The sequence below is a fragment of the Amyelois transitella genome, chromosome 12, assembly GCF_032362555.1.
Source record: "Amyelois transitella isolate CPQ chromosome 12, ilAmyTran1.1, whole genome shotgun sequence".
Taxonomy (NCBI): domain Eukaryota; kingdom Metazoa; phylum Arthropoda; class Insecta; order Lepidoptera; family Pyralidae; genus Amyelois; species Amyelois transitella.
This window is the reverse complement of record NC_083515.1, coordinates 4,289,437-4,302,865: the sequence shown is the minus strand read 5'-3', so window position 1 is coordinate 4,302,865 and position 13,429 is coordinate 4,289,437. Positions and strand designations below refer to the sequence as shown.

The 13,429-nt window shown below is 35.1% G+C and overlaps 2 protein-coding genes across 2 annotated transcripts; one reads left to right on the top strand and one right to left on the bottom strand.

The window, feature by feature from the left end:
• The first annotated feature begins 1,831 nt into the window (after positions 1-1,831).
• Positions 1,832-4,120, top strand: LOC106141201 (boophilin-G2-like). The gene is made up of 5 exons (XM_013342861.2): positions 1,832-1,928; positions 2,876-2,951; positions 3,199-3,308; positions 3,585-3,675; positions 4,009-4,120. The coding sequence occupies exons 1-5, from the start codon at positions 1,832-1,834 to the stop codon at positions 4,118-4,120; spliced, it is 486 nt and encodes a 161-aa protein (XP_013198315.2).
• Positions 4,121-6,969: 2,849 nt separating this feature from the next.
• On the bottom strand, positions 6,970-12,002 carry LOC106141190 (ubiquitin carboxyl-terminal hydrolase 7). Its single transcript, XM_013342851.2, has 11 exons — positions 11,950-12,002; positions 11,740-11,822; positions 10,792-11,111; positions 10,386-10,549; positions 9,792-10,051; positions 9,216-9,390; positions 8,590-8,782; positions 8,216-8,369; positions 7,640-7,773; positions 7,190-7,296; positions 6,970-7,109 (listed from the first exon to the last, which is right to left on the bottom strand). The coding sequence occupies exons 2-11, from the start codon at positions 11,797-11,799 to the stop codon at positions 6,970-6,972; spliced, it is 1,707 nt and encodes a 568-aa protein (XP_013198305.2). The 5' UTR covers positions 11,800-11,822; positions 11,950-12,002.
• Positions 12,003-13,429: the final 1,427 nt, after the last annotated feature.

Here is a 13,429-nt window from a genome sequence, read left to right as displayed (position 1 = left end):
AACATAGGATAATACGAAACTTATGGCAGTTGAACGGACAATAATATCTTATTTTATATTGGACGAGACTGATCAGTGTGAAAATCTAGAAACACACCTATCATTTTTAAAAATAAGCTGTATTTTTACATTACAACTGCAATTGAAATAATGAGTATCATTACGGAAGTATTGCAAACTTTGTGTATCTATTGGGTATCCTATCGTTAAATCTATCAATCTCTAAGTGTAAATGTTTGTATTTTAATCTGCTTTTGGTATAATCAATTGTTTTTAGGCGCCAGTTTCTTGCTCGTGAGCGTGCAAAGTTTACCTCTAGTTTGTTATCTTCAGGCGGATTCTGGCCTGTGCTTGGCTTTTGTGACAAGGTGAGTTATAATTATATACTTATTCAAATAATCAGGGATGAATCTTGAGAAAACTTGTACAACAAGTCAACTGTATATATATTACCATGATCCATAACCATGCTTCGGTTCCCGGCAAAGGTTGTGGAAGTCATACAGAAAGACGTAATACCTGACTTACTGACCTTGGGTTCCTTTTCAAAGAGGCAGTAACTAAACCAGCGGCAGGAGTATTTTTTTTTTTTTATATACTTACATACCTACATAAAATCACGCCTCTTTCCCGGAGGGGAATATAATTTAATAAACATAGATACTTACAACGACTAACAATAACTTACAATATTTTTTATTCATTTAGATACTACTACGACGTGAATAAAGGGGAATGCCTCCCGTTTACGTACGGTGGGTGCAACGGGAATCTCAACCGATTTGACACGAAGTCTGACTGTGACGAACACTGCACGTCTACACCAAGACAGCAAACCTATTAATATACCTATACTATAGAAGAATAAATTATGTTGGAAATAGTTTCTTTTATATATACATACATACATACATATCCACGTTCAGCTATTTGGCTTAATGATAGAATTGAGATTCAAATAGTGACAGGTTGCTAGCCCATCGCCTAGAAAATAATCCCAAGTTTGTAAGCCTATCGCCTTTTACGACATCCATGGGAAAGAGGTGGAGTGGTCCTATTCTTATTTGTATTGGTGCCGGGAACTACACCACATATATATCCATAAATAAAATCTTTCAGCCTTTGCCGAGGTATGCAGAAAGGTGAACATAGATTAATTAGGTCGCCCGACATGCTGTCTAGGTGTCAATTCAGGTATTGCGGCGGCTACGTGCGTGTGGCTCGGCGAAGTCTGCATTCACCTTGATGCCAGTGACATGATACTTGCTGAGGGAAGATTTTGTGAAGTTTATATAAAATATGGGCCGTGCAACTCCATCTCTTTCCCATGGATGTCGTAAAAAGCGACTAAGGGATGGGCTTATAAACTTGGGATTCTTCTTTTAGGTACCAAAGGGCTCGGAATATATTATTCTAAAATGTGTTGTAAATATCTATGTGCAGTCTGCGAGTTAATTGTGGTGATAGATAGTGTTAGTATATTATTTATTTAATTTAGTTACTGGTAGGTACCAATTATGTCAACCGTCCATATTAAACTGAATTAATATTCAGATTTCAATGATGCTACTGAATATTTTTGGAAAATTTGATTTAATGTAAAAGGAATGTAGAACTTATTTCTTACTATAAGAACCAAACGGGCACCAAATAGTAATACATATCAGCCTTAAATATTAAAGTAACAACATAATATTTTCGATTGCAATAGTATTTTATGGTGTTGTAAATTTCGTCCCAGATGGATGGAGTGGTGAAATTGTTGCCAATATTTGAAATGAGATTTTTGTGGTTAGTACTGATTATACACGTGAGATGTGATGACGATACGATGTTATCATACGAGACAGATGCGATGGACTTCAGAAAAAAATTAACTAAAAATGCCTTTAGCAGACATGAAGACATGGAGTTAAAACATCATCCAGGTAGTTTATTTAGTAAAACATGCCATATCATGAACATTTATTTATCTGAAGAGCAAAATGTGGCCTTTCATTCTTTTTGAGAATGAATGCTCTTACCCCGTAAGAGATATGACGTGATTGTATGTATGTTAGCAATTCAAAGACTTTGATGCACTTCTCTACTGAAATATGAAAAAGCACCTTAAAAACAATTAGAATCCTAATTAGTTTATAAGAATAATAGCTAAGTCGAATAGGAAAGGCATGGACATTTATGTCTAATTGTTAACACAGATATGTTGACAAAGAAGATGAGAAAAATAAATATAGGTAATATTACTAGATATTGTATTAGGTTTCAAGATCGAAATCATTTTCTTTAATAAATTAAATCTAAGTTATATCTACATACATACATACATACATATCATCACGTCTATATCCCTTACGGGGTAGACAGAGCCAACAGTCTTGAAAAGACTGAAAGGCCACGTTCAGCTATTTGGCTTAATGATAGAATTGAGATTCAAATAGTGACAGGTTGCTAGCCTGTCGCCTAGAAAAGAATCCCAAGTTTGTAAGTTTATCCCTTAGTCGCCTTTTACGACATCCATGGGAAAGAGATGGAGTAGTCCTATTCTTTTTTGTATTGGTGCCGGGAACCACACGGCACCAATACAAAAAAGTAAGTAAGTTATATCTAATATATTATTATTAGTCATTAGTCAAAAAGCTACAAACTACCTAGGCATTAAACTGGGGTTAAGTTGAGGGTTGCTTTCCCTTCAAGAAACAGAACGGAACGCTTTTCAAAAGCGACATAGAATCCCTTTAAAGAACAACGAAATGCTGCTCAAAACTGACAACCTTTCTAAAAGGGTGCTGGTACTTCGCCTAAACAAATCGACCAATGATTTGTTTGTTTGTTATGCAGGACGCCCTAGAGTTAATTCAATTCTTTATTTTAGGTAAAGAAGTGTGGGTCTGGGATCTCTATTGTCATTTACAACCTTTGAAGGGAAATTGCAAAGATAAGTTGAAAAGGTACGAATGGTCTAACGATGACCTAAAACATTTCTTTTTCTTAATTAAATTTTGATTAAATTAACGTTTCAAGAAGTATTGTAGAAAAAATTTATTGAAAAAAAAATACTATTCATATTTTTTGTTAGCCCTTCACTTTATAAATACAATTATCTTATAGAAATTGTACGTATATATACTTATAGTAAGAAGAGCTTAAGGTACAGGTACTTACCTATTTATGTGTTTATAAATTTTATTTTTGTAGGTTCTATTACGACGCGCAGTTGGATAAGTGTGCCAATTTTACGTTTTCAGGCTGCAAGGGAAACAAAAATAATTTTGAAAGCGAACTCGAATGCGAACGACGTTGCAAAGGTTTGAAACATAAAAAATGCTTCCTAATAAACTTAGATAGATATTAATTTATATTTTATGTTTTTATAAATTTGGGTAAATTTATATCCTATGTCCAATGTGAGCATTTAGTAAAATCAACTAGCAATTAATTAGAAAAAAATCTCTCCTCTACAAATTGGTTGACCAACTTATGGATCTTAATAGTATTTCTAAATTCACCCTGTGGAATACAGATTATGACTCCTTGTGTATCATTGTTTTTACCTGCGAAGTCAACTATGAAATGCATTGTAGGTGCGAACTTTTTGGGCGTGAACGAGCAACAGTTGCCTACGGTTTGTTTTCTGCAACCAGATTCGGGATTATGCTTAGTTCTTTTAACGCAGTAAGTAAATAATAAATCCTTATGTATATCTAAAAATGTAGCTAAGTATTAACGCGCAATTAAAACCAATCGTTCAGATATAAGAACGTCGCCATTTGCTTAATAAATACGCTTTGACAAAAAATATCCACCATTCCAGGGTTAGACATCTGGGACAGGTCAATGCAGAGAGTTATTTATTTATTAGTTATTAGTTTATTTTTAGAGTTATTAGTGTTTCGTTGACCTATCTCTTAGATGTTCATTATGTAGGCAATTTTGTATGAATATTTTGTTCAAACTTAAAAGTTAGTTAACTTAACACTTTTATCAATTATACATTTTTATGTTTAGTTACTACTACGACGTGGATGACCGCAAGTGCAAATCCTTTATGTTCGGTGGTTGTGGCGGGAACCTCAACCGGTTCGAAACCATGGCGCAGTGTGAGGAGTATTGTATGTAGCACATCGCCAGAGAGACACAACTTGTAATATGTTCGTGAATAATTATTTTAAAAAATATATTTATATTTCGTGTTTTTAAAACCCTAATTTTGAAGTGCCTAAATATATATATATATTTTTATGATTAATGCTTTGAATAGTGAATACGATACTACACTTAGGTATTTTCAATCTATTAAAAGAAAAAAAAAAACCTATAATATTAATAGTATTTTTGTCTGCGCTGATTTTTATTTGACATATTCCTATTTTAATTTGGTTGACTGGAAGAAATCCCAATTGGGAAATGTCCGCTATTGTACATATTTTTTAATTCCAAGAACTGTATGATTTATAGAGAGTTTTGAGTAGACAAACTTACGAATAAACAATAAGTACAAACACTAAGCATAAATAATACAGCATAATGTATAGAGCCAGATAATCAGAGCTAAGTAATAAGTAACAAAATTCAAACAAGACGTGTTCGAGTCGTACAATCCTTAATGAATTCTACTATTAATTAACCGAGTTTTTCCGAGCATCGCAGGCTGGTAATTGCGCCGTAGCTCAACTGTTTTTTATTTAAATGGCTTAAGCTATAAATAATGGCTTACGCTGTAAATATAGCTGGTAATAAATCTTGGCTAAACTTGCGACCTTCCAACTTTAGCGTGTCTAAAAATATGAATGTTCTCAATTTATTATTGTAATCTAATCAACGAAAAGCCTACAAGAAATATGACACATTAATTTCCTCACCAACTCGGAAGTGGTAATGTTTCGCTTTTACTGAAAACTATTTCTAGGTCGGGGTGGGAAGACCTAGACGAACATATCTTGATCAAATTAAGGACGTCCTGGTGAAGGGTCAGGTCAAAAGTGCCCGAAACCGCCGAGCTTGCATGAAGAGAGTTATGAATGTGGATGAAGCAAAGGAAGTATGCAGGGATCGTGGCAAGTGGAAAGAGGTAGTCTCTGCCTACCCCTCCGGGAAAGAGGCGTGAGTTTATGTATGTATGTATGTATTTCAAAGTGTGACTCTAGTCCATGCGTTTCTTATCAAATCAGCTTTTTTAACCAGGTGCTTTATAAAATGTACCTAAATCTTTGAAATGCAATGGTTGCTCCAAGGCACCCGATGGTTGCGATATTTTTCTAGGTGAAGTTGAAGTTGTAAGGGTATGAAGTTGGCCAGTAAGGATTCTACTTAAATCATCACGTAATCGTTAAGCTATTCTACGCATTTAAGTTTTCGGTATAATTTTGGTCAGACTGCCGTCCATAATAATTCAAGTTTGTGTATGGCTTTATACGTTTTTGTCAAGGGACTTTGACGGCCTTTGTAACATTATCGCCAAGGATGCAAAATGGAACACCGATTATAAATCTTTTATTTCTCACCAAAACCACTAGATAGCTAATGTTGGGCTGATACCTGAACTAGGATGGTTCCTGTATCTCAGGCTATCAGCCCTCCACCTCATATTAGTGATTATGATGATGATTATTATTATGATGATGATGTGCGCGAGCCTTATATCGTTGTTTACAAACCGGTACAGGCTCTAAAATTATCACGTGAAAATTATTATTTGCCAAATCGGCACTTCTATCGGTGGAGCCCAAGCCTAATCGTACAAACGTGAGATTTTCTGTCTGATTGATGTCTCTGGGAGACTTCATTACTGAGAATACAGCCTATCGCAAAATGTAGATATTCAGCTCTGATAGAAACAGCTCCGTTATTTACGGTTATCATTTATTTTGCCGTCCATTCGTTTGATTAAAAGATTTAGTTAGCTCCAAGTAGATCTGTGCTGGCGTCACTAAAAATAACGATTGGGTGCTCTCGTGTCACAGTTTTTGTTGGAAGTGTTGAAACCATAGAAAAATAACAATGTCTTAATTAATTCTGATTTCTATGGTTGAATATTATTATGGAAGGTGAGAACACAGTTGGTAAATTTAAATGGACTTAGAGATAATGTTCGTGATGGCTCCACTGGAGAGCATGCTCTCCTCTGTTACTTTGGTCTTATTGATTCTAAAGGCGAAGGGCAGAAGAAGTTCCGAGAGTAAATAATCTTAAGGGTAAAAATTTATAAAAACCTAGGCGTGGTGAGATTTCTTAAATTTCATGCCGATAATTCATATCACACAATTTTTGTTTGTAACGATATTTGTATAAAATTTGCGACAAATGTATGGAAGAAACAAGGAGCGAAGCCATGGGCAAAAGTGTAGCGTTAAATCAATAAAGATAGCTCTCAAAATGCTTTCACCAATTGAGTGGCCGATCGTGTGTGTGGTGTGACAATGAATAGTAAAACGCCTGATATTCGCAAACCTCTATACTCGTATGCTTTGCTCATAGTCCATCACAGTTTGAAATATGCAGGAAGTGCACTATGGCTCGCCAGCGTTTAATTTCTCCAGTGTTAACCCGTCCATTTTGGAATAGTCGTGGGAGCGCATGTTAAAATCCGTGTCATAAGTAGGCCTTCAATGTTAGCTGGAATACTTTATTTGATTAATTGCACAACAATTTATCTTTAGACAATCTAATTACTAAATGCGTTTAATTACACATATTTTGTATTTTTAATTAATTCATGAATTCGTGAGCACAAAGTGTCATGTTTATGATGTTAAGGCAGAAAAACTCCTATTATAAAATTGATTAATTTATTCGCAACAAATTTTATTGACATCGGTACATAAATTACTACAAAAAATACACAAAGCAATATAAAGCTTACTAACCTACCTGATGAATTTAACTGTTACGCCATCGGCATAAACGTTACTTATTTCAAAAGCTATATGTATAAATTTATAAAATTGCGTAAAACTAGACTTCGGCGGACTATCTTCCTTTACATTTAGAGCCGGGTATGGCCTGCAAAGTGAAGAACTGTTTTAATGCTGTGAAAATCTTCGAGTAGTACTTTGCAGAGTTCACGGACGTGTCAGATTTATATTTCCGGCACCTTATTTTTCTGCCGCCTGAAACGGAACACCGGCTTGCTTATAGGAAACAAAAATGATAAAAAAAGAAGGTTTCGGTGCTAGGATGTGATATTTACATGTCCTTACCATCTCGTATCGCATCTCTTCGTTGATGCGCTCGGAGAGGTCGCTCGGGATGTCGTTCTCGGTCACGTCTTGCAACACGTATTTCAGTTGCGAGGTCCTGCACAGAATTTTTGAAAGGTTGAAAGTTGGAAACAGAACATCATTTAAGTATTTAAGTATCGGTTAAGAAATTAAGAGCTTACAATGTTTTTAGATTTACTTATCCAGATTTTAGAATGTCTTAACAACTCGCGATGAGAAAAAATGTTTATAATTATTTAAATTGGCATAGGCATAGACTATTTAGGCTAGGTTTTATTTAAGCATGCATAGCAATCCTTGAGTTGTACCAATATACAATTTTAAATTGGTCTTTGGGATTTAACAACTCGAAATAAGGGAAGAAAATATTGAAAGAGCAACTCACAATAACGGAATAAAATACATCTATATTTACTGACTGTATGTATATGAGCATGTAGGCGCTCGTGGCCCTCCTGGCGAGGTAGGGCGCGTCCTCTTTGCCGCCGAAGTTGTATTCGATGGCCTCCTGTTTGCTGCATCGGGACACCACATCGTCGTCGAACTTGCACCACTGAAATGTTGAGAAAGAACTTTATTTTGTTATATTTTTCACTGATATTTTAAGCTGATATTATTCAGTGTCTTTTTCCTCCTGGCGCAAATCCTAGTAAATTTTACCAAACTCACCTCCGTGACATGAAGCCCACGTGGTGCGCCTTTTGACCAAGCGTTGCCAAAGGAAAAATATTAATATTTTTGTTTGTACCGAATAAAATCAAAATATCCGCAAATTTAGCAGAAATTGTAAGTTTTTTTTAGGTTTGTAATATATGTATATTAATAAGTGGAAATTTAAGGTACGAATAAATGACGATATGGATATTTCAAGAATTATATTCACGCAATGTAGCAAATATAGAACAACTTGGAGACAAACGAATCTGTACTTATGTGTAATAATTAGCATAAACGTAAAAATAAAATATAGTCATGACGAGAAGAGTGTTTCTCACTTTTCCATCTCCTTTAGGATTTATAAAGACCACGTAGTGCCCACCGTGGTGGTCCCCCGAATGTACCAGTACCGCGTGGAGCGTGTAATGCGCAGGAGTCGTCGGGATTTCTTGAAGGTACGGGTCCAAGTTTATGTCTTCGAAGAACTCGAACCTGAAATAGAATAAAGATTCTGATTGGACAATCATGTAAATCGTATCAAGTCTTATCAAAAAACTACAAAACGGTGCAAAGAAATTACAGATAATTTAAAAAATTAAAAAGATCTTCATGACCAGAGAGTAACTATATTTTTTTAGAACACAATTGATTTTGGTAGTAAAAGATAACCAACCAGTTGGCTAAGCAGATAACAAAGTCAATAGTTGTATACCGGTCATTGAACTTGATAGACGCGTCGCTCTGGGGGTCGTATCGGAACCTCATGAGGTGGAGGTGCAGCACCGGGGGGAACACGTCGAACCTGACTCCCTTTTCGGCCTCCTGCAGACCGTGTTCTCCAGCGTCGTATTTGTTCTCGCCGTCCAGGAGCTCCGTGCTTATGTAGTCTTTGAATGATTCGTAGACTGTAAAATATAATAGAATTTGGGCCGTACTGGCTATTTGTAAGACATTAGTTCCTTTTTTGAAAAAATAAACTATATCTGACTTACTTTTGAATTGAATCATAATTTTTATTTAAGGCAAGTTAGAAGTTAGATCATGGTCGACACCGATGATTGACAGTACTATCCCCAAATGTGAACCCTCTTTGTGTATCATAACTTGAATCTCGATAAATCAGTAGCCGGCTAGCAGACAAAATTTTCTTTGAGTATGATTTATCTCTAAACCGATGTAGAGTCTATGTTAAAGTTATGTCACAATAAGCATCATATAGATATTACGTTTGTCCAAGAATACATTTAATTAATGGAATTTTCTTATGCACTTTTATAAGCAATGTTGTAGAGACATCTAAATAAAAGAAGTCTTACCGTAAAGTCATATAAAACTTACTGTTGTTATTTCCCTTAACACTAAGCTGTATATCGTAGAACGTCTCCACGCGGGTACTGGTGCAATTAACATTCTTGCACTTGATAAACGACGTCATCTTGCCTTCGAACAATTTGGGCACTGTCCCCTCGACGACTGTTCCCTTCATTTTACTTTCCAGCTTGTCCAGGAGCACCTGGGGACAGATTTGTGGTGACCTTATGTTGCGTGTAGTGTTATGTTGATGTTGTATACTTTTCTAAGCTTTGGGGATTAGTTGCGGCGAGATTTGAGAGCCATGTACGCATGTATGCTTCTCTAAGAAATGTTATTCTGGTTTATTACTGTTAAATTTGTATTTTTACAGTGAGTTTCTTGTAACAGCATTTCAAATTCTTTCCTCACACACACACATATATATATGATTACATCTTGGTTCCTAATGGAGTGGACCGAGCTTCAAGGCGAATGTTATGCAATTTATTACGTCTTCGACTTTAAAATATTACGTTCACAAATTGTTGTTTCTAAGTTTTACACATTACAATACAACTATGAGTTAAGACTAAATGTGTCAAAAGTATATAAAAGACTTACACGCAAGAATTCCTGAACATCTTGTTGCATAAAAGAGTCCAGTGTTTCCCAGCCGAAACTTTTTGTTAATTTCTTTGTAGCAACAGGCTTGTCAGAGAATTGAAGGTCGTAAAACACTCTTTGCAGAGCAAAAGCTACTGATCTGCTGCTGTCGTCTCCAACGGTTGGGATCTTGTACACGGCCTTCCGTAGAACATTCGTAAAGAATAATGTTTGAAGAAGAGAATTCATATAGCATGTCGCTCCTTGGTTTTTGAGCCCTAGAATAAAAATTAACGATAAATAAAATCGAAAAGTCTTAGATTTGGAATATAGATATGACCTTCTTCCTATATAGATCTTCAAATAAAGATTTCTCCTTCTCTTATCTACTGAAACTTAATAATTTTATTGCCTTTTTGAACAACGAAAATTCATTCTTTTCCAAGAACTGTTGTTATTGCATAAAACAAAATATTAAAAAGAATTGCTACGGCAGATTTATTCCATAAAGCGATATCTGCCGGTCAATCAATGTCAGATGTTATTCGTTGCATCTTTGACCGCTCCTCCATATAATTAACTTTTCCTCATATATTGTTTAATTGTACTTACCAACATATCCTGTATGTTTCTTTGAGTCCCAGGATATGCCATGAGGTGCTTCCGCGACTACATGAGCTTCAACGCTTATAGAGTCATCTTTGACAAAACCATTATCTACATCCATCAGATCGTCCCACGAGACGAAGTGGGCGAATCCCCAGTCATCTTCTTTGCTGTGACGAAAATAAAATTGAGAAAATCCAGATGATCAAAAAATGATCAGCTATTAAGAAAGCTTAACATACTCTTTGAAGAGAGAGAGAGTTCAATTTCAAAGATTTGATTATAAAGAATAAAACTTACTCTTTCGTCAAAGTTTCAAAGAGCTTTGTTAAAGACCATCAGTCTAATGCTGTGATATTTGGAAATGCTTGCTGTCTTAAATCTAAAAAAATCATATTTAGCTATCACTAACCAATGATACATATGATGAAGTTTTCGACACAAATGCTCTCCATCGGGCTTGTGGGAGAGCAGTTTCAGTTCTCCCAACCCATAGCAAGACCACCCTGGCGTGTCGTAATCACCATTGCACTGGAGGAATATGCCCAATGCTTTCTGCTGCTGCCGCTCCGGTGTTGAGGTGTGACGCACGACGATCAGGATCTTCCAAGGAAGGCACCGCACGTAACATGGTGGTGAGAGAACCTGCTCTTTTAACTGGCTGATGTTTTGGACAGTGAAACGAAACGTCGCCTCGGGTCTCGCTACGTCTTCCTCATCTTTTGTTATGTCCTGAAAAAAAAAGCTATGTGATCCAGAAGCTGTAAAGTAACAATATTATTCAAATATTGTACCAACAAGAAGCTAAAAAGAACAAAGTTATACAAAATCGTGCTATGTTGTTAATATTGTGTAGCTTTATATAATTATTAATAATTAATGATTGTTATAAACGTTATTGCGAAACTGTATAATAAATTAAATTAAATTTAATACCCACAAAAATTATATAAGAATCAGTGAACCAAAATACGTTTTCATATTAACGCAATTAATTTATAAACCGAATAAACCGAATATAAAATAATCGGGTAAAGCAAATGGATCCATGCCAAATTATACGAGTATTAAAATTGTAAACAATTAACTTCACTTTAATTGAATAAAAATTGCAAACAATCTTTTAAATAGGCAGGCAAAAAGACGATGTCGAAAACATCTGAAAATGGCAATATACCAGCTGTGTCTATTTAGGTCTTTATATGTAAATACTAAGTTTTTAAAATTTACTTTGTTGTTCATGAATTTTATCGGTTCCCCTATTATTTTATGCAAAAGGAATAGCCGGCGTCAGAAATATCTACAGCTGTCATAAATTTATTGTAATTATGCACAAAATCAACAATGCAAGCAAACGTACCGGGCTCGCCGGCGCTGTAGTTTCCACTTTTGCGGTTTCAGCGTTGCCCGCCTCTATCATTTTCAGCAGCAAGCTTGTAAAAGCTGAGAAAAACAAGTCTTTAAACTTCAACCGGACAAAATATTTCCTCCTTGCCCCATTGTCATAAAGTTTCTCTCAAATCACTTCGTCTAGAATGCACTAGATATAAAGAAGCAAAATATTATTTACCTTATTCCGGAATGTTATACATAATGATTGTTATCAAAAAATAAAACTAATTTTGTAATTTTTATGGCCGATGACACGCGTCACTTGTAAATTTTTTTGTGTCGTTTTTTATTCTAATTTTGAATGAAGTCTTACCGAAACAAAAACTCAACTTTTTCTGTACTTTTTGGTTTACTGTAACGTAAGAGAGAAGATGCATCCGCTGATTGATATATTAAAATATTATTTTTTACGTTTGTGGTTAAAGTGTTGTTTTTGGTCAACTGAAGAACTTGGAAATTGAAAGATCATTATCATGTAACGTATTGGCCAGTAAGTCAATCGAAATTACTTTGGTATCCGAGGTTTAAAAGAAATTTAAAATTTTTCTTTGAAAAACATTTTATGTTCCCAGTCCCTAATGGCATAACCTTTTAAAGAGATTGGAAGGCTGGATTATTTGGAAATGGTTTCTTTTGTTTGTAAGTTTTTCGACCCAAAATTTGTAGCAATTTTATTATTCAAAGTTTATTGCTTCAAATTTTCAGATTTTTGAAGACATAGAAAATCTTAGTGAAGTATATTTTAGTAACATTGTCCGAATATCTAAAAAAACTAAAAAAAATATTTTACAAATACATACATGTTTAAATACATACATTACACATTAAAGCAGTAAGGATATTTATTTCTAAATGAAATTTCCGATCTTATTTTCCGGCGTTATGAAAGTTTTCTGTTCATACGGCGCTGAAAAGCGTTTGGAGATTTCAAAGTTATCTAATTGGTCTCTGATTTGTATACCTAACAGTACAAGTACAAATAACAGACATACAATAAGTTAATCATTACTTGTTCAATGTTATTTCAGGCCTCGGGGATCCAATCACCCATTAGATTCAACGATTAACTCCATTTTCGTTAATGGAAACATTCAATCTCAGCTTAACGAATCATTAGCTCAGAATAATACAGATGGAATTGGCCCAATACCATTTTGTTTGCTACAATTGCCAATATTTCATGAAATCATTATGTGAAATTGGAATAATTTGGAGTTAATTCGTACGTTGACATATTGAAAATACTGCTTCGTATCATATTACGCTTGATTATTTAAAAAATGTGCCGTGTGGTTCCGGCACTGTAGAATAGGACCAATCCATCTCTTTCCCATGGACGTCGTAAAAGGCGACTAAGAGATAAGGCGCACATGATGTAGTGAAAGTTTCCAATTTTTTGCGCATATTTTTAACAAGAATTTTTAAAATAATCTTAGGAGCAACAGAAAACACATACATACATATGGTCACGTCTATATCCCTTGCAGGGTAGACAGAGCCAACTGTCTTGAAAAGACTGGATGGCCACGTTCAGCTATTTGGCTTAATGATAGAATTGAGGTTCAAATAGTGACAGGTTGCTATTCCATCCCCTAGAAAAGAATCCCAAGTTTGTAAGCCTATCCCTTAGTCGCCTTTTACGACATCCATGGGAAAGA

What these genes read in the sequence shown, in the direction of transcription:
- LOC106141201 (XM_013342861.2), top strand. Translation starts at nt 1,832, where the DNA reads ATGTTATCATACGAGACAGATGCGATGGACTTCAGAAAAAAATTAACT. An exon ending in GGAGTTAAAACATCATCCAG is followed by an intron (nt 1,929 to 2,875) that starts GTAGTTTATTTA and finishes TCTTTATTTTAG; the next exon opens with GTAAAGAAGTGTGGGTCTGG. An exon ending in TGCTTAGTTCTTTTAACGCA is followed by an intron (nt 3,676 to 4,008) that starts GTAAGTAAATAA and finishes TTTTATGTTTAG; the next exon opens with TTACTACTACGACGTGGATG.
- LOC106141190 (XM_013342851.2), bottom strand. Translation starts at nt 11,799, where the DNA reads ATGATAGAGGCGGGCAACGCTGAAACCGCAAAAGTGGAAACTACAGCG. An exon ending in CTACAGCGCCGGCGAGCCCG is followed by an intron (nt 11,112 to 11,739) that starts GTACGTTTGCTT and finishes TTTTTTTTTCAG; the next exon opens with GACATAACAAAAGATGAGGA. An exon ending in TCTATCAAGTTCAATGACCG is followed by an intron (nt 8,370 to 8,589) that starts GTATACAACTAT and finishes ATTCTATTTCAG; the next exon opens with GTTCGAGTTCTTCGAAGACA.